Source organism: Actinia tenebrosa, unplaced genomic scaffold, assembly GCF_029948245.1.
Source record: "Actinia tenebrosa isolate PJP-AT-01 unplaced genomic scaffold, QUT_ActTen_1.0 PGA_scaffold2__45_contigs__length_23673736, whole genome shotgun sequence".
Lineage (NCBI taxonomy): Eukaryota > Metazoa > Cnidaria > Anthozoa > Actiniaria > Actiniidae > Actinia > Actinia tenebrosa.
Genome location: NW_028292579.1, coordinates 5,037,070 through 5,058,270, shown reverse-complemented (window position 1 = coordinate 5,058,270; position 21,201 = coordinate 5,037,070). Strand labels below are relative to the sequence as shown.

Below are 21,201 nucleotides of genomic sequence, written 5' to 3'. Positions count from 1 at the left end.
GAGATCAGTTTTAGAGGCTCTCCGCCACAACGACTCTTTTTTGTATGGGAGAAACGGACCCCAAGAAAGATCAACGAGAGAGGCTAGTATAGGTAGGACTAGACTAAATCAATCTATCAATGAATAATGCTTAAAACAGTTTCACTTAGACTGACAGAGAAAAACTCTGGAATAGATAACTCTGGAAAGGGGAATCATTGTTATGCACGTTTGAAAAACACGGGACTGAAAAACACGCATTTTTTGGCCTGATCTGCCTGACACTCAGCTCTAAGGAGTAGAAGATAACTATTAACCTCTGTTTGAAGGGGCGGAACGTTTGGTGAGATCTTTGGGCAAACTAAAAAGAATACTACATTTTAAATGTGCATGTGAAATGAGTAACAAGTCACTTAAGTTTTGCGCAGATGAGAATATGTGGACCGCGTAGCACTATATCCTTAAGTTTTGCGCAGCTCACTACAGATAAAGATTTTGACACTGAAATCTTCTATTTTATTCAAAAATTCTCAAACCGACTTGTTACAAATTACCAAAATCGATTTCTTTCTAAAGTTTATAAAACTCATTTCGCTATTTACTTACAATAATTTATTTTTCTTACTTTTCTTACACTTAAAGATCGAAAAGTGAATTGCGTGTATGCTGGTCGAAAAGATATAGGCATCACAGAAATCGCTCTTTGAATTTGCCGCGCACATCGTTGCTGGATACTTGTCTGATTTGGGCAATTGAAAAAGATTGCTTTGCGCAACTTTGCACAGATTTGTTTAAACTCTTTGCGCAGTCGCACGCAGTTATCTCTCGAGATATATTTGAAGTACGAGTCGTGGTTTCCTAGTCCTGAAGCGCACAAACATAGGAAGCAATCTGGCGCAAAAGAAATTTATAGTGCGCAACGTCACTCATTTATCGTGATTATCAGAGGTTTCCTGGCGCTTCTTTCTCGACGTCAACGCGTGGTCACCCATGATATGCAAAAAAAATTTCGAGCTCGTGATTAGTTGTACGTCAGGTGTAGAGATATAACACGATTGCGCGCAACTTCGCGCACCATAATTTATCATCGTGAAAATCAGGAAATGCAAGACAATTCTTGCGCAATCTTGCGCAAGATTGCTTAATAAGAAAAAATATTTTTGAAATACTGCTATACTGATTTTGTATATGTATTGTATGTTAAAATATAAATTATCTATCTATCATTTAAAGATTTCCAAATTTTTGTATAATTTCTGATGCGGTCCTTAATCTACGATTCTGTAGTAATACTTCTTTCCAAGGCAATGTATCTAGAAGTTAAAGGAGTGTATATCTCATGTGCGTCTGCTCTTGGCTTGACTGCCAGTTGGTAGGCTGGCGCATTAGAGACTGCTTCCTTGAAGGAGTGATCAGGTCCAAGCCATCCATGTTTGGCACGGTATGCACACCCCAAGCAAGCTGAATTAGCCGTGTCTTTAATGGTATAAACAGGGGCATTGAACACATCGGCAAGCACTTGAAGGATGGATTTGTTTGAAGATGCTCCTCCTGTTGCAAGAACTCTTGACCCAGGACCTTTGAAAAACAAGGTTACAAATCAGTGACTGGTTGTCAAGGATGGTACTGTTAGCTTTAGAAACTCCATCCATTTTCTGAGGGTGCCATGCAGTACCTGCGTGTCCATGAACGGCAGGACAGATGACACATGATCATGGTATGATGATTTCTTTTGGATGACCATTTAATACTGAGTGACCTCACTGCTTTTTCAAAGTAAAACGCTAGGCCAAGACATCATGATGGACAAGGAATGGTATATCCATTCGCACCTCAGTTTCACATTCATATGAAATAAAGAAGTCACAATGTGATGTCGTTACTGTGTTTGGTCACTGGCAATGTTTTTTATCTCTACAGTTATATCTTTTGTTCATGAAGCTAAAGCATAAAAGAAACTGCCTTTTATTGGTCACTATGTATGTATGTGTGATGTGGTCAAAAATCACAAGTCACTCCAAATTATTTTGTGTCATGGTTTTTCATAAGCAAGAAGAAAAGAGAAACCTTGATACAATACAACAACACAAGCTAGAAACATTCTGGAAATAAAGGAAATTTCTTGGGGTGTTAAAAACAGAATACTTTTAAGTTTAATGTTGTTTTCATAACAATATCATGATAATAGGAACGAACAAGGTATAGGAAAAATTGTAAATTTCACAAGTCAGAGACAACTTTAACTTATGATGAATCATGAATCCTGACTGCAATTTCCGAAGGTATAGGAATGTATATGACTTACCAATACTATATCCCAGAAGTTCAGCATGTGCTCTCTTAGCCATAAATTGTCCTTCAATCAGTGCTCTTATCTCCACATCCTTTGGAAATGACTCTACCTTGTCATTGTTTTCTGAAAACCTGTGAATCCCATCAGCAAATGGAGTAATTTCTTTCACTTCAAAGTATATGCCAATGTTTCCATGGTTACCGGTTGTGGTAGAGTTGAGAGCCTCGTCAAATTGTTCCCAAGATCCATTGGAGCATGAATTTCTGATTGATTCTCTGGTGAGTGAGCCATTCTTGAAGCAAAGTAGAGCCATGTATGCATTTGCTATGAGGAAAGCATTAGATTTGCAATTTATTATATAATGCATGATTGCACATCAAATCTTAGTCTCCCCTGCAGTCTCCCTCTTAGTGCTGTCCCACAACCTTGCATGATGACACTAAGAATTCAGATTGATTTAGACCGTGCTGTGTTTTCTCAACTGATGATTGCTTGGTTTCATGATAAAATATGCAATCTTGCACAATACAATATTCGTTCAAGAGATATATCTTAAGACATAATTATGTTTATGTCTTATGTGTCAGTGTGTGATGTTTACATGTAGCATGTAATGACTTATAAATGTTCAAGCCTTGAAAAAAACATGGCACTTACTATCAACTGGGTTGACAAATATATGCCCTTCTAGAGCAGGTCGAGGAGTCTTCAGCCACAACATCAGAGTATCACTGGTGCCCAGACTAACAGCAATGTCTCCTTCACCAAGCCTCATGCCTGCAAGGGATGCTGGGTTATCACCAGTGAAAGCAACAACTTTACAATCAGGAGAAAATCCAAAACGATCCACAAGGTATTTGGAGACATTTCCTACTTGTGAACAGGAAGAAGTAAGAGGGCCAAGTTTTTGTCTTAGATGTGGGGCACAGGCCTTGAAAAGATAATAATTATAAATTTAATCAGAAACAATTACTATAGTTTTTAGTCTTTCTATAATGTTATTTCCTAACATGACATATATGATGTTGGAATGATGTCTGGAGTTGGTCATATATAAAGCCTGAATAGACAGTATCAAGCAGATAAAATAATGCAAATGGTGTGATTTTGTAGTATATAGCTCTAATAGGAGACCTTTATCCACTAGATAAAGCTATGGATAACTATTCCCTGGATAGTGCTTTTATCTGGTGAATTGTGATTATCCAGTGGATAACTTATTTGGGCTTCATACAACCACCTCCTGGTGCAAATGGTATTAATTAGTGAGGTATCCACAGAAAATGGAAACATTAACTAGTGGCGATAACAGCAAAACTCTTTTTCCAGGATAGATGTGGATATTTTATGATCAATGCTCAGGCAGAAAAATCTTACAACATTCCATTACCTTACCTCTAAACATTTATCCTCCCAGTCTTTAGTTTCAATATTCATAAGGTTCATTCCCGACCCATCACTGTAATCGATAGGTGCATATTCACCAATCAGAAGGCTGGGAGCAAAACTGCTAACCAAAGATATCCTTTCACACTGGTCGTAAACCTTAGGCTGAGTTTGGAAAATCTTTGCCACCTGGTTGCCAGTGAAACGCTCATATGCCCTAGAGCCAGTTATCTCAGCAAGTCTCTTGGGACCCCCGACAGCTTTTTCGAGTGAGTGACACTGAGTACTGGTACTAGAGTCCATCCAGATAGGAGAGTCTAGGACTGCAAAACAATCCTTTAAAAACAATAAAATCCTCTACATGTAATTTAACAATTACATAAACATCTAAAATAAACAAAAAAATATATTCTACGAACCAGTATGGACTATTGTGTACTGTTTTGGGGGGTAGTGGTTTACCCCTCCCCTATCCTTCCCCTGGGCCCCCAACCCTGATTATGAGATAAAATATTCCTAGGCTTCGATCGATCCTCCCACCATCAAAGGATGACCCAATACTTAGTCCCTAATATATATAATAATTCAGTTCAACTGGAGTCTAAAACCTTTATCGATAAAACCAAATGGAGAATAAGTAATTCAATCATCATCAATCATTTATTGATCAAATTTCTTACCTTCAATTGGTCATAAAAAGAGTCTCCACTTTTGAGAAACTTCAACACTTCCTTAGCTCCTTTCTTCCAATAAACACTCCCATGCTGTTGTCCTGTGCCTGACATACATACGACAGACTTAAAATCGAACCCTTTACACTTCATTCTATCAAACAACAGGTCCCAAGCTTGGACCCACAGCAAACAAGGAGCAGTCACTGTCAAGTTATCTTCATGTTTGTGCACTCCTCCTTGCGTCTTATACTCTGGGAAATCATTATCGAAGTGCACAGACGTCTCGTGTATTATATTCAGGTCGTTATCGATGGCTAAAGCCTTTAGTTGTTGCGTGCTTAAGTCAAAACCAAGAAAGACAGGCGACGCCATTTTCGTCTGGTACAGAATATCACCACAAGACTCGAAACCTTGGGATTCCTGTGGATGACAAAAGGAACTTTCCTATACCCCCAGAAGATTTGTTGCTTTAGTACAAAATGGCGGACGACAAGCCAGCTGAACCTTTTGATCTTCTTGAACAAACTATAGAGCAATTCGTCGAATCAACGCGACAGATTGGCATCATCGTCAGTGATTTTCAACCAGGAAGTCAAGGGGTACTGAATCAAAAGATGTGAGTTTGACTGTTTTTTTCAATTTTTCAAAAATTCAAAAACAAAAGATAGTTGATTGTTAGCAAATATGTCGACATATTTTGTTTATTTGTTCGTCGCTGTGTTAAGATATTATTCAATCATTATCATAGGATATTGTTTATACATATCTAAATCTTCATATTCTTTAAAATTAAAGTGTTAAAGGGGAACATAACCACCTTTAGCTCTTCTTACTGATCTTTTTCAGTAACATGATGGTCGACAATATGAGGGAAATAGAAAAATGTAAAGCCCTAGTTAAAGATGTCGAAGTGCCTCTGGAAGTTTTTGAGTAAGTATTGTAATTCAGTAGCATGGATGTTATTCACCGTTGAATAATTTTTGTCATCAACTCAAGATTCATAATGTTGTTTTGTTGCTAAATCTAGATCTGGAGAAGTGAAAATCTATTTCATCATAGCAACCATTAATTATCATCCCCTCCCCTCCCCCCTAAAAAATAAGTTTCAAATTTTAATTCAATACTTCATTTTACAGTTTCGTTCAATTACCATGAATAACAGTTCCAAGCCAAGGATGGAGTTGCTGCGCATGATAAAATTAAGATAGTCCTTGGTGAAACTCCAACCTCAACTTGGAACTATTATGCGTGGTCACTGAAAGGAATTGCAAAATGGAGTATTGTGTACTTCACATAAGATGCCAGTAGCATATCCATAATTTTAAAAGGGGGATTCCAAAAGGGCAGCCACAATGAAAAAGCTGGTGCAATTGGCTTCACAAAGGGGGGTTCCAATGTCATTCTACTGAGCGTAAAGAGCCCATGGAACCACCCCAGGAACTGCCACTGGAGGCCCAGTGAGATATAGGCTAGTGAGTTGTACTTGAGAATTGTAGGGCTAAGCAGTTTGATCCCTGCTTTCTTAATAGGTAATTAACTTAACCTTCAAAAGTATAGTAAATTGTTGAGAGGTTATATGCAATGAATTAAAATCCCATCTACATGTATGCTGAAGGAATATTGGTCCCTGAAATCCATAAAGATAGAAGTGCCAACATTGATGTTTAGTCTTTGTTGGCTCTAATTATTTTTAAAACTTACAAATACTCATCTACATAGGTACATTGATCAAGGTCGCAATCCACAGTTGTACACAAAGGACTGTCTAGAAAAAGCACTAGTGAAAAACGAACAAGTAAAGGGAAAAATAGACTCTCTCAAGGTAAATAAAATTTGATTTTACATATTGTATTTCACCTGGTTAATTTTCTGGAAATGTCATCAGATATTTTTACCCATATATAAAAAGGGATTTTGCACATACATTGTACTGCTACTTTTTAATTAACACATAATGACAGTTTGACCTCAAGGATGAGATGAAAGTCTCACTGTGACCAAGCTGGCTCAGTTAGTTGGGCAAAAAGTCTGTGTGGTATACTGACTTCGCTTTATATGTTAATATTGGTTAGACCACTGCTGCATGTGATAACCACATGAAATGACTACCAGACTCATTTTGAGACATTACAATCAAACTACCTCAAGCATGAACAAGTAGAGCTCATTAATGAATTCATTCTTCGAATATTGATTTGATTCTTCGATTTGAAAATTCATTATTAAATTCATTATTTAACTTTTCAAAATATTGAAAATGTGGTTTTACTCATGTACATATTACCTTTATTTATTCTATTCATTTGTGTTACTTTTGAATACTCAAAACTTCATATGGATAATGAATCTTTGAATCGAAGAATCAAATCAATATTTGAATAGTGAATCCATTGATGAGCTGTACATGTACATGTTTGATGCTTGAGGTAGTTTGACTGTAAATGGCAAAGAGAGTAAAAAATTAATAGTTGCCCACCACTTACATAATTATATTTGATGCTTGATAAAATGTAAAAATTTTTTATTTCAGAATTTCAAGTCTCTGTTGACATCTGAACTGACAAAATCCTTTCCAAAAGAAATGGATAAATACCAACGTGCAAAAGACAGCCAAGGCACATGAAATGAAAGGAAATAATAATTCCTTATGTACATATTTAACATAATTGTAAATAGACATTCTCTACTAAAAATAAATATTTAAAAAGCAACTCAGTACTTCTTTGCTCTGTTTTTCTTTATTTTTTGGTGCACTTGCCAATCACTTTTTATTCCTATCCAATGATTTGTATTCCATAGAATAACACTTGCTTACTGTGTTGTTATAAAGCCATGCAATTATAAAGCACTTGGGACTGGCACAACACTGGAGAAGACTAGTGTTGAGAAACACCACTAGCTGCTACCACGGGCAGATTCGGAAATCTGAGAATAAGGGATTGAAAAATTTAGGAGTTATACAAATCAGTCACCTCTGACTATGCAAATTGAAACCAAGAGGCCTTCCCTCTTTAATATTGTTAAAATATGGTTCCTAGAAATGCCATTTCCTGCATTCTGGGCATATTTTAAACAAAAAGGTAAATTAAACAAAAAGAATCGCATACCATGAGGGGACCATGGCCCCATGCCATTGCCCCCCTCCTGAAATCTACCCATGACTACGGAGCTCTGATGACTACCGTGTGCTTTATTACTGCACACAACATGTGCACATGTTTTCTATTTCTTCATAAGAGGAGAGGCGCTGAACAAAGGTGAATCAAAAAGGCAACTACACAACTAAACTTAGTTTGTTGCTCATTTTGCTACTTCCAAATTGCTCTCACTCGCTATATCTCCCTCTTGAAAAGACTGCAGGAAGAAGTGGAACTCTTTACACAACTAATGGGATCAATTGTACTAGGCATTATCAGTCAGGGTCCTGAAAAATAGATACATTAAGGTACTAACTAATTACCACCTTTTAATTAGTCATATTATATTTATGCCTTCCCGATTTAATTTTGCAAAATTAGGTGCTAAATATAAGCAAGGTTCGTGCAGGTCCTTGGACTCCTTAAAAAGTGCTGGATTTTAAAATGCATTTTCAAGGGCACTTGAAACTCCTTGAAAATTGAAAAAAAGTAGAAATGTCCTTGAATACTCCTTGAAAAAAATTGTCCATGAAAAAATGTCAGTAAAACTTCAAGATATGTAAACCGTGAGTCGTTGTCTTTGGTTAAAATTAGAGATTTTCACTACGTCTTGGGAGAAGCATCTTTTTTTATAATCTTTTGCTTTCCAGAACTTAGTGACTCAATGTGCCGTGAATATCACATGACAAATTCACACATCTCGATGATAATTTCGATAATTTCTTGGGAACCTAGCACGAACCCTGTATAAGTATTATTGTTGCTGTTGCTGCTCACATGCATTCAGGTCCCAAGCATTGTGTTGTGGTTGCCATTGAACATTTAGGAAGCCTTTTGCAACATGAGTGAAGTAAGTCTTGAGATACATTGGTCAAAATTGTGATTTTGTTTTATTTTGTTTCGCATGTCCACTATGCATGTTCTCTTCACCCATGACTATCAAATTAATGCACTCCCCATGAAATTTCCAATTGTTTTATTCAATATAAAAACAGTGTTCACAACAATAAATAGTATTTTAAATACCTAATTTAAAAATGCTGTGACAATAATGCAAATTCATACAAACCGTTTGGTGTGTGTTTCAATTCAAACACATTACTTAACAATTTTATAATTATGTTTATGGTGCATGGTCTGCCTATATGATCGATTTTAGCTTAAATTAATTTTGACTATTTAAAACCATTTTATGTAAAAACTGGTAATAGGGTTTCAAAATGTATGTTTAGTGGTGTTAAATTATCATAATCATCAAAACAACAGCAACCAAGTCACTCAATCTATTTTCAGATTTTGTATGATTTCTTCCACTCTTCTCTGGTGGGTTAACTGCCCAAAATGCAATACTATGTGGGGCACAAGGCAGTAGATTCAGATTCTCATTTATCAAAATATACCAGATATTTGTCACAAAATTCAAAATCATTGCCAGAATGTACCACAAGGTCTTGCACCACAGATTTAGTGTAAAGGGTTTCATGACAGCCACTTGTGAGACAAGTAGAATTTTCTAATTGTAGCCTCTTTTCATGGAAAAAAATTAACATACATTGCTCCTGGCCAACATGGCAGCTTTGAAACCTCTTAACTTTTTAACTCACAAAAGAATCTCCTTATTCATGCTTAATTCAATGGTCAAATTTGTATAGAAAAATCGCACAATTTTGAGTACAATTTGGAATTTATAGGTACAAGTGATGTTTTGAAAGTTTTCAAAATTGAACGTCCAATTGAGAACTTTCAAAACATCATGAGCATCTATAAATTTCGTATGAGAAAATTGTGCCATTTTTTGTTTATGATACACTCAACAAAATCTAGCAACTTAATTGGGACTCTAAAAAGAACAATTTGGGATTTAATTGTACTCCTCTTCTCCAATCAGAATTGAGTAATTTTGTTAAGTGTATTATAGTAATGTAAGAACACTAAGGGAATTGTTGAAATGGTTTCAAACTACCAAAAACAAATTGTATTTTAATTTCATACAAGCTGACTAAGTTTTAAATTTATTTGTTTAATATCCTTCTTTCAAACTTCAACCTCGTCAATGAACTGATAATGAAAGGTTCTTACTAAACCAATTTAACTGACGTTCAATTTGACATCTTATGGGAAATCTTGGGTATGTTGAAATCAAGATTTTCCAACCAAATTCATCTTGTGCAAGATTCCATCACACCCATATCTTCACATTTCTATCTTCTACATTCCTTGACCTTCACATTTTCCTTGTTTTTTCTTTCATCTTCCTTGATCCATTTCCTTGACCAGTATCAGCCACTCCAATGCAATGTTTCCATCAATGCATTGATGGTATTACCATTATTAACCACCCTTATATTATTACCAGATTATTGCTTTGCTGTACCACAACTATCATGATTTCCCTTCACACATAGCCTGAGGTAATCTAGCTGCTTGTTCAAGTCCTTGTTTTGCTTGCTCTAACTCTGAGTTGATCCGTACTGTAGCTTGTTCCAAGTTTGTTGCAATATCTTGAACCTCTTTGTTAATTATAGCAATAACATTCTCCATTGCTTGTCTTCCCTAGATTAAACAATCAAAAAACAATTTCAACATCAGGCAAAGAACATTTGGAAACCCTAAATGTATTCCATCACTGCTGCAGGATTAACTTCAACTTTCTTTGACTGGACAATGACATACAGCATTTTCAAATGCATATTTGATGGATAATGCCTATAATAAATGAATGATTTGTCTGTATTTTTTACCTTTCCAGCATTATTAGCCATAGCATTCTTGATCAAGCTCTCAAAGTGATCTCCAAAACTGATTCCGAAGACTTTGATTACAGCTTCTTGATCGAGATTCGTTCTGCAATAGAAGAAGCTCCAATTCAATACATATGAATTCATAATAATTTATATATAAGTATTGTTATTATACATTTTACTCACTATTTCAATTCTGATTGACTGAAAACTTCAAACAATTTTCATTAGCGCCGAACTCCCAGAAAAATCAATTATCCACAAAAAAAATTGCAGATAAAAGATTTATCCTGTCAAGTTCACTCAATGTCACTACATGTGGTAGCTTTGCCACTTGAATCAAGATGGCTTTCATATTGTTTGCTTATTCATCATGTTGTCTTTAGCTTGGTAGCTTTCTTAATTAATAAAATGTATAATAGAGCAATAATTATTGGATGTGGTTGAACATGATATTGTAAACTATGAAGAGGAGGGCCCATGTTATCTGCGGAAACCTGACACTTTTTAAAGTTAATTACACTAAACACTGCCAAGTTTTTTTACAATTTTTATCTCCACTGATTAGTCCATCAAAAAAGTAGGGTTTTTTTTTCATGCATGACATTAAAACTGACATGAAACCCCTTTTTTGCTATCAATTTTCATTGCAGCATGAATTAAGTGGCAAAGAGTTTCTAAATGATGCATAGTAGCAGCCAAAAAATTAGCTGCAGTATTTGTGATTACATTCTCAAATAAGCTGTAGGATGTGTGATTGCACATTGTGACATTATGTGTTGTACATGATGGGTCTGTGAAGCGAGATTTTTGTAAAAAAATTCAGTGTGAAGTATGATGGGGATTCTTGCTTTGCCACTTTGTATGGAGTCAAAGAATGACTAAAGTATACTTACACATCTGTTTTTTCAGGATGTTGAGAATACACTAATGTTTCCTCTACTGTACACCAATTTGACAACGACCAATTTTTACTGTGTAATGACATGGTCTTGTTATTGGGATCCACCACAGATTCCTCTACTGCATAAGCCAAGTCATCTAAACCAAACATTCTATTTACCCAGCCAGGTAAAAAACCATCTGTGCCTATTAAACGCTTAGTATGTAGTTTTCCTTCGCTGTCAACATATCTGTCGAGTATGTCTATAGTTTTGACACCTGGGTTAAGTTCGTTTGGGTACTTCCGCCATGCTGCTTGGGTAACCTTTTCCCAACAATGTCTGTATAAATAAAATTAGTAATTCTCTATCAGTATTTTCAACAAACCTTCTCTAATATGAGTCAATAATAATTATTAGTTGAAGTGATGGGGAAGTCAATAGAAAGTGTACTATTCACTTTTAAAATATCAAAAAATATAATTTGTGACATTCTATCAAGAATATAAGAAATAACTCTTAGACTCGATGGTTTCAGAAGTTTAGATGTGATACGTAACGAAGGAGGTTTGACCCAAGGACAAAAGTAAAGTATAATGCCCTGCAACGGATGTAAAAGCAGACGAACGAAGTGTATTATTTCCCAGATAGCAATTAAACTATATAACTTTTACTCAAAAAAGAAGATCATCTCGTTGTTACGTAACTAAAGAAGTCAGGATTACATGTTGAAACCATAAAGGTGGACGTGAAATGGACAAGGGCCATATTCAATACGCTTGATAATTGTGCGTATTTATCACAAGCCCACGATTAAAAATAGCCATTCTGAATTAGAAATTGTTAAGTGTAAAATTAGGAAATAAGAAAACAATGATGATAAAGTGTGAATTGAGATAAAGGAATAAAAAGTCTGGTTTGTTCGCAACAGATCGATGTATTCAGCCATGCGTAAGCCCTGTCTATGACAGATCGCAATTATTTGCGAAAAAAAATCATTTTTTACTCACTGGAAAACATGTTGTGATGACCAGAGCTTCATTCTGATATTCCACAGCCCTGAAAAACCCTTTTCTCCTGAATCTTAGATAAACCTTTAGCAGATTGCACGTTAGTTTAGAGTGTGTAGCTCATGTGTGCGACGTAATGGTGGGATCAAAGTCCACTCCATCTTATGCAATACTTCGCGCCTTCCTCCTACGTCATTTTAAAACCCTCTCTGATTGGTCAACACCTCCTCTAGTATTTTACGTCATTTAGCAATACCAAGAGATGACGTCACAAAACTGTGCTGCACCCGCAGTGAAAGCTGGGTAATATTTCCCACAATTCCATACTCATTACGCTGAACACATAGTATCGCGGGCGCTAGTAGCAAAAAAGCTGATTCGAAAAGATGAAAAGAAAATGTTTTGAACTAGAAAAAATAAAATCTGTACTGTGATCGAGGACATTATTATAAGCTGGTCGTAGATTTAATAACATGGATGATTATGGTGCAGAAAATGGCTGGGAAGAGGCTGCAGTGAGTCAAATACGGTCATTTCTAATTTGTTTTATGAATTAGATAGTTGACTTTGAAAAAGATGCATGACCATTGATCTTATTAAATCTTTAAGTAACGATGTTTTTATTTCCTCATTCTTAGCCTCTTAGTCCAACAGACGAAAGGCGAGACCATGATACATCGTTTCAGGACTTGGAGCATATATTTGCCACCAAGGATTTTGTCATGGAGCCTGATGTGTTTTCCCACATCAGAAGGTACAATCTCTAACTACAATTTGTATGTCTCAGATTCTACTGAGTTTTATCTACTGTACCAACCGAGTACTGTTGTATTTGTTAGGTACCTATTAAATGCTGGATCTCATGAAGAGCTTATCAAGCTTTTATCAGAAAATTACAGAGGGATTGCACAGAGTGCAAATCTTTTAGCCAACTGGTTAATTCTTACAGGTAAAATCTAGTATATACAATGTCTCAAAACAGTCAAATGACAAACTTATGGTGGCTATGTTTCGGTGTATTGATGAGATATGTTTGAGATATGTAATAGTTTACCACCATTATCATGGCTATGATGACATTACATGCAAAAGAAGACTGCTACTGTTTTTTATTACGTTAATTTGCAAAAGGTCACTTTTGTTGATATGTACTGAAGAAATAGAAAATGTGCATGCATGCTGTGTGCAGTTATAAAGAACACAGGGAACACATGAGAGAAGTGAGACTTAGGAGAAGCACGATGAGTAGGGGAGAGCTTCTCAATGCTTCTCTAGTGTTCTATCAATCCCCAAGTGCTTTATACCTCCACACAGCACAGCAATCAATTTTTTTTCTTTTATGGATACAAATTACAGGAATGACAAAAATTAAAATTGCACATGCATGCTGTGTGCTCTCATTAAGCACACACTCCCCACCAATAAGAACGCAAAATTTAGAACAGTTATTATGAATGATAATAAATATATTCCAATTTTGATAGGTGCTGATGTGCATGAGGTGGAGCAAATGGTAGAAGATCACCTTAAGATGCTAATTATCAAGCATTTTGATCCAAAAAGAGCAGATTCTATTTTTACTGAGGCAGGAGAGGTAATATGTATATGTTTGCCAGATTATTGTTTAAAAGGTTTTTTATATCTTTACTGGAAAATTAAAAATGTTACTACTCATGTCATCAATCTGGGTTTTCATGCCAGAAAAAACATGCCTCCAATGTCTACGACTTTGCAGACAAACATCAAACTTTTAGTCTGCATTTCTTTCTTCATGTTTTCAGCAACCTTTAAATGATTTGTGGCTAAGAAAAGATTGCATATGCTTAGTAATGTTTACAAGAATTAGGACAGGTTTGTATTAACTATGTGCGTCATATTTTGAATCCCTCCAGACCCCACCATGGCTAGAAAGTATGATTGTTCATCCCACATGGAGATCAATGTTTTATAAATTGGCTGAACAATATCCTGACTGTCTTATGCTTAACTTTACTATCAAGGTGAGTATTTGGGATGGATTTAGTGAGATGGACTACCTGTGTCTTGTTCATAGTATGCTGTAACCATTTTAAATTAGGTCAATCTTGTCTTTGAAATCATTCTCCATCTGTTAAATTGCCTCTGTTGATCAATGTCTATTTACCAATTACATTATTTTATAACAGTTTCATACAGATAATGAATAGGCCCATTTACTTGTACAACTAGCCCATTTTGAATTCCAATTTGGACTACATAATAATGTTCCTGTGGATTGGTGCAAAGGCCATCAATGAGATTTCTCAAGAATGATTTATCTAGCATGATTTCTCTAGCATGATAATAATCTCATTCAACTGTTTCATAATCCTCCTTTATTCTATTTTTCTTGTCTAAATGTGTGCAATACTAACTAGCAAATAACAAATATGAAAATTTGTTGTGCTTAGTCTTGCAATGATTTTTTCTCAGCTCATATCTGATGCTGGATATCAAGGAGAAATCACCAGTGTTTCTACAGCTTGCCATCAAATAGAAGTATTCTCAAGGGTTCTAAAGACATCAGTTAATGGATTTATTGAGGAAGGAGAAATGGCTATGGAAACAAATATGCCTGAATTTGCAGTAAGGCTTTGCTCTTGTTATATGATTATACCTAAATACTACTAAAGAAAATGCATGTAAATAAATATGAGATTTTTTAACAGGAGTAGCTTAATTTTCAACCAATTAATTCCAATTGGAATTTAAGTTGATTTTTTTGGAGTTATTTCCAATGAAGATAACTAACGGTTGCATTCTATCCTTAAACCAGAAAATGGTAAACCATGGTCAGCACACATACTTGTATGCACAATGTCTGTTGAATGCTGTAGCACAGGAAGAGCGTGGAGGGATAATGGTGAAAAGAATTTGCCAAGAAGTAAGAAAGAAGGCAATTGAAAGGTAAGAATTTTGAAATTAAAGAGCCAGGAACATTTAAAAGTATTTTTAGTACAAAGAGATTTATAAACAAGATTTTTGACTTCAATTTCAAGGTATTTTGTTACAGCCTTATGGTTAATTGACTATTTGAATGGAGAGAGATTAATAATTCTTTATTTTTCTGTTGTATCATATAGTGGTCGAGATGTTACACAGATTACATTATGTCTCAATGGAGCTCCTTCATTCCCAAGAGTGTGTTCAGCTCTTTCATCAATGTTGGGGAAGAATACTCTTAATCCTGGCGACATCACGGTGGTAAGTTGTCCACATATAGGAGGACATTCAACGTGATTATTCTTATGAATACTGATAAGGATCACATTTATATTTTCATCATTTTTTCTCTATGTCGTAATAATTCTAGTATCTCAATTTTATTCTCCTATAAGTTTGTTTGAGAGAGAATCATTAATGAGTATTGTCAGCTCAGATTTACCACACCATAGGAGAATTGTGATACAAAACTTATTGCAATTTGGAGTCACCAATTATGTGGGTTTATATTGTAATGATAAAAAGGTATCATTACTATCATTATCATTACTGTTTCATTAGGAACACTGATGTAGCTCACACTAGTTTTTAGCTAGTTATCTCTTCTTGGGTTTATAATAATTATTGGTGGCTTTGTGACTTCTACCAAGTTCAGTCCTCAATATATTTTCCAACTATAGCTGGACCAATGTCTTATAAAATGCAGTCCTTGACTGTCTTCCTGTTGCTAACTTGCCATTTTATATTTTCCACCCTAACATTTACAGTTATACAAGCTTTACAACAATGAGCAACCCCCTCCTTGTGAACTCTTAAGAATCCCACAATTTCTAGGTGAGAATTTCTTCATTTTTTTATTTAAGCTGTTTACTGTATTTTGTATTATTTTCTTTCCCCTCTTGACCTTCTCATTTTATTTATTCCAGATCTTCTAATTGATGCACTCTTTAAACCAAACCAGCAAATCAACAGAGAGCACAAGTTTAAATACATTTATTTACTTGCCTATGCTGTATGTGTTCATGAAACATGGCAGGAGGTAAGACTATCAAACTGGGGTGTATAGAATTCATTCCACTTTTTAGTGACTGAATTGTTTGAATGAATGAATGCATAAGACTTCCCAATAAAAATCCATAAACAAGTTAAAAGTTATAATTGCTCTTTTGACTATCTCTTATTTATTATGAAAATGGATTTTTGGACAATTTGGTTGGATTTCAAAGTAAAAGTAACTAGGGATGTACAGTTTCATGAACTCAATGATATCATGGCTGTTTCAAATATATAGATGTTTGAGATGCTTTTGAATTTTATTGATTGATATAAATTTATGTCCATCATGAAAAACTACACCATGAGAAATATTTGTAGCTCAACATAAATTTATTTTAAAATGAAAAAGTGCAATAGTGTGATAGTTATACTTATTTTTAAATAATGGCAACCATTATTGCATTCATTCTAATAGAAAATTAAAAAATCACGATTTTTTTATCTTCTAAAGAATGAAAGAGTGTCACTGAACATAGATGAGCTAAAGGCAACATCACAGGCAATAGATAAAGTGCATAACATGTGTATGCAAGAAAGCAGTGGTTCGTCTCACTTATCCTCTGAAGTGGGCACTCTCTTCCAGTGCATTCGGTAAGTAACTGCTAAATCATATACACCTAATTGAAAAAACGTTGTCGGGTTTGAGAAGGTCATATCATTGAAGCTAAGACCGAAAAGGATTTTGGTTACTCCGAAATGTGTACTATATTTGCATATAGGCATGTAAAAATGCACAGTAGAGCAAATTCGGTTGACCTAGATTAACATGCCAAAGCCATTCTCCAAAGATTTACGCTGAAGAGTTGTTAGGCTGTGGTATTTTGCCTTCCAGTGCTCCCCTTCGGTCCTAGCTTTGATGATATAACCTTTTTTTAAACCCGACAATGTTTTTTCAATTAGGTGTATACATAAAGCAGCTCTCACCCTGTTGGTCACTGTTCCACCCAATTCAACAATTAAATAATTTGTAATGTTAAAACATTTTTATTTTTATTTTATAAAGTTGCTATGTTTTCCAGATATCCAGTAGTTGCTATGGGAATACTAAAGTGGGTCGACTGCACTGTTAATGATCCATCATTCTTCAAGCTTATGACAGACTCAACCCCAGTTCATCTATCCATGCTTGATGAGGTATGTGACTGTTTTTTTATATGGAATGCTCTGTATCTAGGTTACCCTGGGCTCTAGAGTTTCTATCTTACTTCAGGTAAGTGGACTCGGAGGTTTGATTCTCCTAGTGACTTATGCAGGGGCATAGCCGGTGGGGGGGGGGGGGGGGGGGGGGGGCAAGTGACCCCTCATGGTGTAGAAATCAAAACATCTATGTAGTCACATGATAAGTTTGACTTACCAATGTTCTGCAAATGGTCCCCCTCCCCCACCCCACAAGGCAAAATCCTGGTTACGCCCCTAACAGCAAGCTCCAGAGTGAGAACAAAATTAATAACCTCTGGACCCCATGGTATCTACACATTTGTTGCTGATGCAATTTTTGTAATTATTTAAATCTGCTATTTCGATTTTGCAGCTCGTCACTTGCCATCCTCCACAGCATCGTTTGGTGCTTAATTTATTGATTCGTTTATTTGAGTCTCCAACCCCTTTGGATACTCTAGTTGAGGTAAGGCAGATGGTTTTGTTAAATGAATAGCAGGGGTTGCATGCGCTTGCTGACATAATTGGGTGGCATGTGCTCACTTGTGACTTCAGTTTGCTTGATGTGGTCTCTCCCTAGCCACAAGGGGTTTTCTTTTAGCTAATGAATCCAATTTTCTTCCCTCTGTAAAAATCAACAATTGTGTGGGGAGCAAACTTCACACAAAAGCCCCTTATGAGGAGTGTTGCTTATGAAAAATATATTGAATATCTTATTTTAGGCATTATAAGATTTGGGCAAGCACATTATTTACTCAACTGATTGTAATTGATATTTTAGCTTGAGTTCAAGAAGACAGTCCTTGATCGAATGGTACACATGCTTAGCCGTGGTTACGTCATTTCTGTATTAAGCTACATACACAAGTGCATGAAAGGACAAATCGTAGACAACTCCCTCATTAGGCATTTTGTCACAGAGGTATGTATTCTGACTAGAAATAGTCAGCTAGAAACCTTAGCAAGGTTTTTTTTAGAAGAAAACTGTATAGCTGCTATGAGTAAAGATTACCTATGATGCTAGAGCGGTTTACGTATGAGTGGGAAACGATACGGCAAATTTGTAGTACTGTAGGTGTACCATATCTTACTGTAACTGTAACTACGCTTTGTGTTTAAATGAATGCCTAAAAGACAATTGTTGAGCCATTCCACTATTATGGCATGTCTTACCGTGTACGTGCTGTAAGGCAAACCATATGTTTTCTGCTCAATACATTAGGAAAACACTCTTTGATTCTACTGTACAAATCTACAAGTGACAGGTCTGCCCTCCAGTAGAGAAAATTGTTTCGCTGTTTTATACCAACGTTTGTGAATAAACTTTAGGTTATGGATCTAACTGTATGTCTAATTTCATTAAGAGTGCACTTTGCAAGAAATTGCAGTTCAGTCAACTTTTTAATATCAACATAATAACATTCTCTTTTTTCAGGTACTTGAAATGATTGCCCCGCCGTATTCACCTGAATTTGTTCAGCTTTTCTTACCAATCGTCCAAAATAAGGAAATCACAGGAAAGCTAAGGAAAAACAAAGGCTCTGATGACGTGTCATCTTTTATTGGTAAGTGAAGAAATTCAATTCTATGTGGGTACCCTTTAGCTGGTTATCAGAACTCACTTGAATGTTCGGCCTGTCTGCCTCACTATAATTATCCCCCTATCCTTCTCATACTTTCTTCATTCCTTCCATTGCTTTTCTTATTGTCACACGAGATATTAAATTAATACTTCACCTATATAAATTTTCAGCTCACTGTTCAGCAAGAGATACAACATAATCATTTTTATCCAACGCCATAGAAAATACATCCAATCAGTTGTATATAGTCTACACCGTTGTATATGGTGTGGGGTAAAATAGATGTGCAGTGCCTTCTCGTCAGTAGCACACCATTTAATATCCCAACATGGAAAATTCCATGTAGATACACTAGTATATCGCATATTCGATAGAGGGAAAAAACGAAAGAAAAAGTATTTTATAAAGAATGTAAATAGGGCAAGTTATAGAAAAAGTTATCGAGGAGCTGATGTGCAAACAAAAAATATATGCGACAGTGTTGCCTCATAAAATTATTTAAAAGGACTTCGATATGTAAACAAATGTATTTAGACAATAAAAGTGTTCAAATAAATTCATTATTAGTTTGAAGATAGTTTAAACTTGCGCGTTTTGGATGAGGATGCGCACTTTCGCACACTCACGTGGTATAGTGCGATCGCCGCGCAATTATGTTCCAGTTGAAATGAGTTCACGCAATTCGTATTTATCCATTCTGGAAAGTGCGCGCGCTCCGGTATTGATGTCCTCATCGATAGTAAATGCGCGCGCTCTTTCATCAACAAAAACGAGTGCGCGCTCTGATGTCACAATGAACATTCGCAAAGATCTCATTCATTCAGACTACAAAAAGTGAAAGAAAGAAACTCGAAGTATACATTCCCTTTTCAAACTGAAAAAAATGGCATCTGCTCGTAAAGACTCAAAGAAACAACTTAACGCCAAACTGCGTAAGATTGAAAACGACTTGGTTATTGCTCAAGAAAAAACTTACGGTCTAACGAACCAAATTAAAGAAGCAAAAGATGTCTATGAAAGAGCCATGGACAACATTGATGAGGTTCTCAAAGAACGTGACAACAAGATCAGCAGAGAACAGAGAGAATACGAATGGAAGAACACGTTCATAAGCTGGAATGACTCCAACAGAAGAGACGTTAAGTGGTTAAACGAGCAAGTTAATTACTTGAAAGTTAAACTTGACATCCAAGACCCGCCTTGTAGCACACCCAAGTACAGTGGAACAATGGTGATGATCAAGAAAGTTGTAAGATATGGATTTGGTCTTGCTTTCGGATTGGCCATGGGACTAGCTATGACTGCAATGCCAAATTAGCCAATCACGTCCATCGTGTGGAATCTCTAATGATGGATCGAATCAGGAGATCAAATTAATTGGAAACTGAATTGTATTGTAAATAAGCTATGTTTAAATGTAACTTGATATTTATAAATATTTCATTTTGATATAAACAAATTAGTACATATTTTTGAGTGCTGCGATAGGTGTTTTAGATATAAATTGAATTCGTTTTGCTTAATGCTCAATAAAATGCTTTTTTATAGCTTCATGGTTGTAATAAGTGCGACTAGGTGGGAAATTAAACGTACCGGTTGGTCAGGGGAAAAAACGTTGGCAAAGTAGAATCTGTTCAAATTTCACGAGGAAAGTTGATTGAAGAATGATGAAAGGGAAAGAAAGGGGAAAAAGGAATTTATAAAAACGGAATGGGGAAAGAAAAGGAAACGTGGCTCACTTAGATAATTTTTCAGCAACAGCTGAAATACGCTAGATTTGCGACGTATGTTGGAGCGGCGACTGCTTATGATGATGCTGCGGCGCAGTTTCCAAGATGAGAAGTGGTTATTTTTATTTATGCCCCCATCCTTATGTCGTCAATTAATTGTGGGCAATGACGATCGTATCAAAAGCCAGCTTAAAGTCATCGAACCACAATAGGCAATAATCATTAGGAAAGAAGGAAAGACCTATTTGATGGCTAAAAAAATGGTCAGAGATTCTACACACAAAAAACACATATTCGGAAGTGTCAGGATTTTCACCTTGTCAATTGAATCTGAAGATATTTTATAGAATTATATACTGATGTTACTTTGCGGTTATATGACTAAAATTCACTCTAAGCAGTTTTCAGTAAACAATTAACATTTTCTAATGTTGGGTTACCTGTGTTTCTGGCAAGTTCTTTAAACTTGACGTCATCTCAAAACACGTTCATTGTGTAAAACACGAGGTCTAAGCCGGATAAAATGAAATGTTTACACGCAAAGAAAATTTGGTTTTTCCAGCTTATTTCTCCTATTTATTATATCTTTTAAGGCTATTAATTTAAGTTTTA

At 35.7% G+C, this 21,201-nt stretch overlaps 4 protein-coding genes across 4 annotated transcripts; 2 read left to right on the top strand and 2 right to left on the bottom strand.

The window, feature by feature from the left end:
* Nucleotides 1–472: 472 nt before the first annotated feature.
* LOC116305572 (xylulose kinase) lies at nucleotides 473–4,727 on the bottom strand. The gene is made up of 5 exons (XM_031715512.1): nucleotides 4,339–4,727; nucleotides 3,668–3,994; nucleotides 2,930–3,203; nucleotides 2,285–2,596; nucleotides 473–1,557 (listed from the first exon to the last, which is right to left on the bottom strand). Exons 1-5 carry the CDS (start codon nucleotides 4,702–4,704, stop codon nucleotides 1,253–1,255), a joined length of 1,584 nt encoding a protein of 527 aa, XP_031571372.1. The 5' UTR covers nucleotides 4,705–4,727; the 3' UTR covers nucleotides 473–1,252.
* A 72-nt stretch (nucleotides 4,728–4,799) lies between these two features.
* On the top strand, nucleotides 4,800–7,043 carry LOC116305571 (mediator of RNA polymerase II transcription subunit 10). Its single transcript, XM_031715511.2, has 4 exons — nucleotides 4,800–4,948; nucleotides 5,179–5,262; nucleotides 6,052–6,154; nucleotides 6,863–7,043. The coding sequence occupies exons 1-4, from the start codon at nucleotides 4,812–4,814 to the stop codon at nucleotides 6,953–6,955; spliced, it is 417 nt and encodes a 138-aa protein (XP_031571371.1). The 5' UTR covers nucleotides 4,800–4,811; the 3' UTR covers nucleotides 6,956–7,043.
* Nucleotides 7,044–8,428: 1,385 nt separating this feature from the next.
* Nucleotides 8,429–12,261, bottom strand: LOC116305576 (PRELI domain containing protein 3A). The gene is made up of 4 exons (XM_031715515.2): nucleotides 12,102–12,261; nucleotides 11,107–11,433; nucleotides 10,211–10,313; nucleotides 8,429–10,022 (listed from the first exon to the last, which is right to left on the bottom strand). Exons 1-4 carry the CDS (start codon nucleotides 12,131–12,133, stop codon nucleotides 9,852–9,854), a joined length of 633 nt encoding a protein of 210 aa, XP_031571375.1. The 5' UTR covers nucleotides 12,134–12,261; the 3' UTR covers nucleotides 8,429–9,851.
* Nucleotides 12,262–12,446: 185 nt separating this feature from the next.
* On the top strand, nucleotides 12,447–19,432 carry LOC116305577 (negative elongation factor D). The gene is made up of 16 exons (XM_031715516.2): nucleotides 12,447–12,616; nucleotides 12,740–12,855; nucleotides 12,941–13,050; nucleotides 13,586–13,695; nucleotides 13,994–14,101; nucleotides 14,553–14,705; nucleotides 14,896–15,026; nucleotides 15,203–15,323; nucleotides 15,830–15,896; nucleotides 15,989–16,101; nucleotides 16,570–16,709; nucleotides 17,138–17,252; nucleotides 17,650–17,742; nucleotides 18,058–18,198; nucleotides 18,712–18,841; nucleotides 19,030–19,432. Exons 1-16 carry the CDS (start codon nucleotides 12,575–12,577, stop codon nucleotides 19,056–19,058), a joined length of 1,719 nt encoding a protein of 572 aa, XP_031571376.1. The 5' UTR covers nucleotides 12,447–12,574; the 3' UTR covers nucleotides 19,059–19,432.
* Nucleotides 19,433–21,201: the final 1,769 nt, after the last annotated feature.

Excerpts from the sequence above, each read along its gene's own strand:
- LOC116305572 (XM_031715512.1), bottom strand. The coding sequence starts at position 4,704 with ATGGCGTCGCCTGTCTTTCTTGGTTTTGACTTAAGCACGCAACAACTA. Across the intron at positions 3,995-4,338 it reads CTTTTTATGACCAATTGAAG|GATTGTTTTGCAGTCCTAGA; the intron begins GTAAGAAATTTG and ends TTGTTTTTAAAG. Across the intron at positions 3,204-3,667 it reads GGGAGGATAAATGTTTAGAG|GCCTGTGCCCCACATCTAAG; the intron begins GTAAGGTAATGG and ends TATCTTTTCAAG.
- LOC116305571 (XM_031715511.2), top strand. The coding sequence starts at position 4,812 with ATGGCGGACGACAAGCCAGCTGAACCTTTTGATCTTCTTGAACAAACT. Across the intron at positions 5,263-6,051 it reads GTGCCTCTGGAAGTTTTTGA|GTACATTGATCAAGGTCGCA; the intron begins GTAAGTATTGTA and ends TCATCTACATAG. Across the intron at positions 6,155-6,862 it reads GAAAAATAGACTCTCTCAAG|AATTTCAAGTCTCTGTTGAC; the intron begins GTAAATAAAATT and ends TTTTTATTTCAG.
- LOC116305576 (XM_031715515.2), bottom strand. The coding sequence starts at position 12,133 with ATGAAGCTCTGGTCATCACAACATGTTTTCCA. Across the intron at positions 11,434-12,101 it reads TCATCACAACATGTTTTCCA|ACATTGTTGGGAAAAGGTTA; the intron begins GTGAGTAAAAAA and ends TTATTTATACAG. Across the intron at positions 10,314-11,106 it reads CATCCTGAAAAAACAGATGT|AACGAATCTCGATCAAGAAG; the intron begins GTAAGTATACTT and ends CTTCTATTGCAG.
- LOC116305577 (XM_031715516.2), top strand. The coding sequence starts at position 12,575 with ATGGATGATTATGGTGCAGAAAATGGCTGGGAAGAGGCTGCA. Across the intron at positions 14,102-14,552 it reads TGCTTAACTTTACTATCAAG|CTCATATCTGATGCTGGATA; the intron begins GTGAGTATTTGG and ends ATTTTTTCTCAG. Across the intron at positions 16,710-17,137 it reads ACTCTCTTCCAGTGCATTCG|ATATCCAGTAGTTGCTATGG; the intron begins GTAAGTAACTGC and ends TATGTTTTCCAG.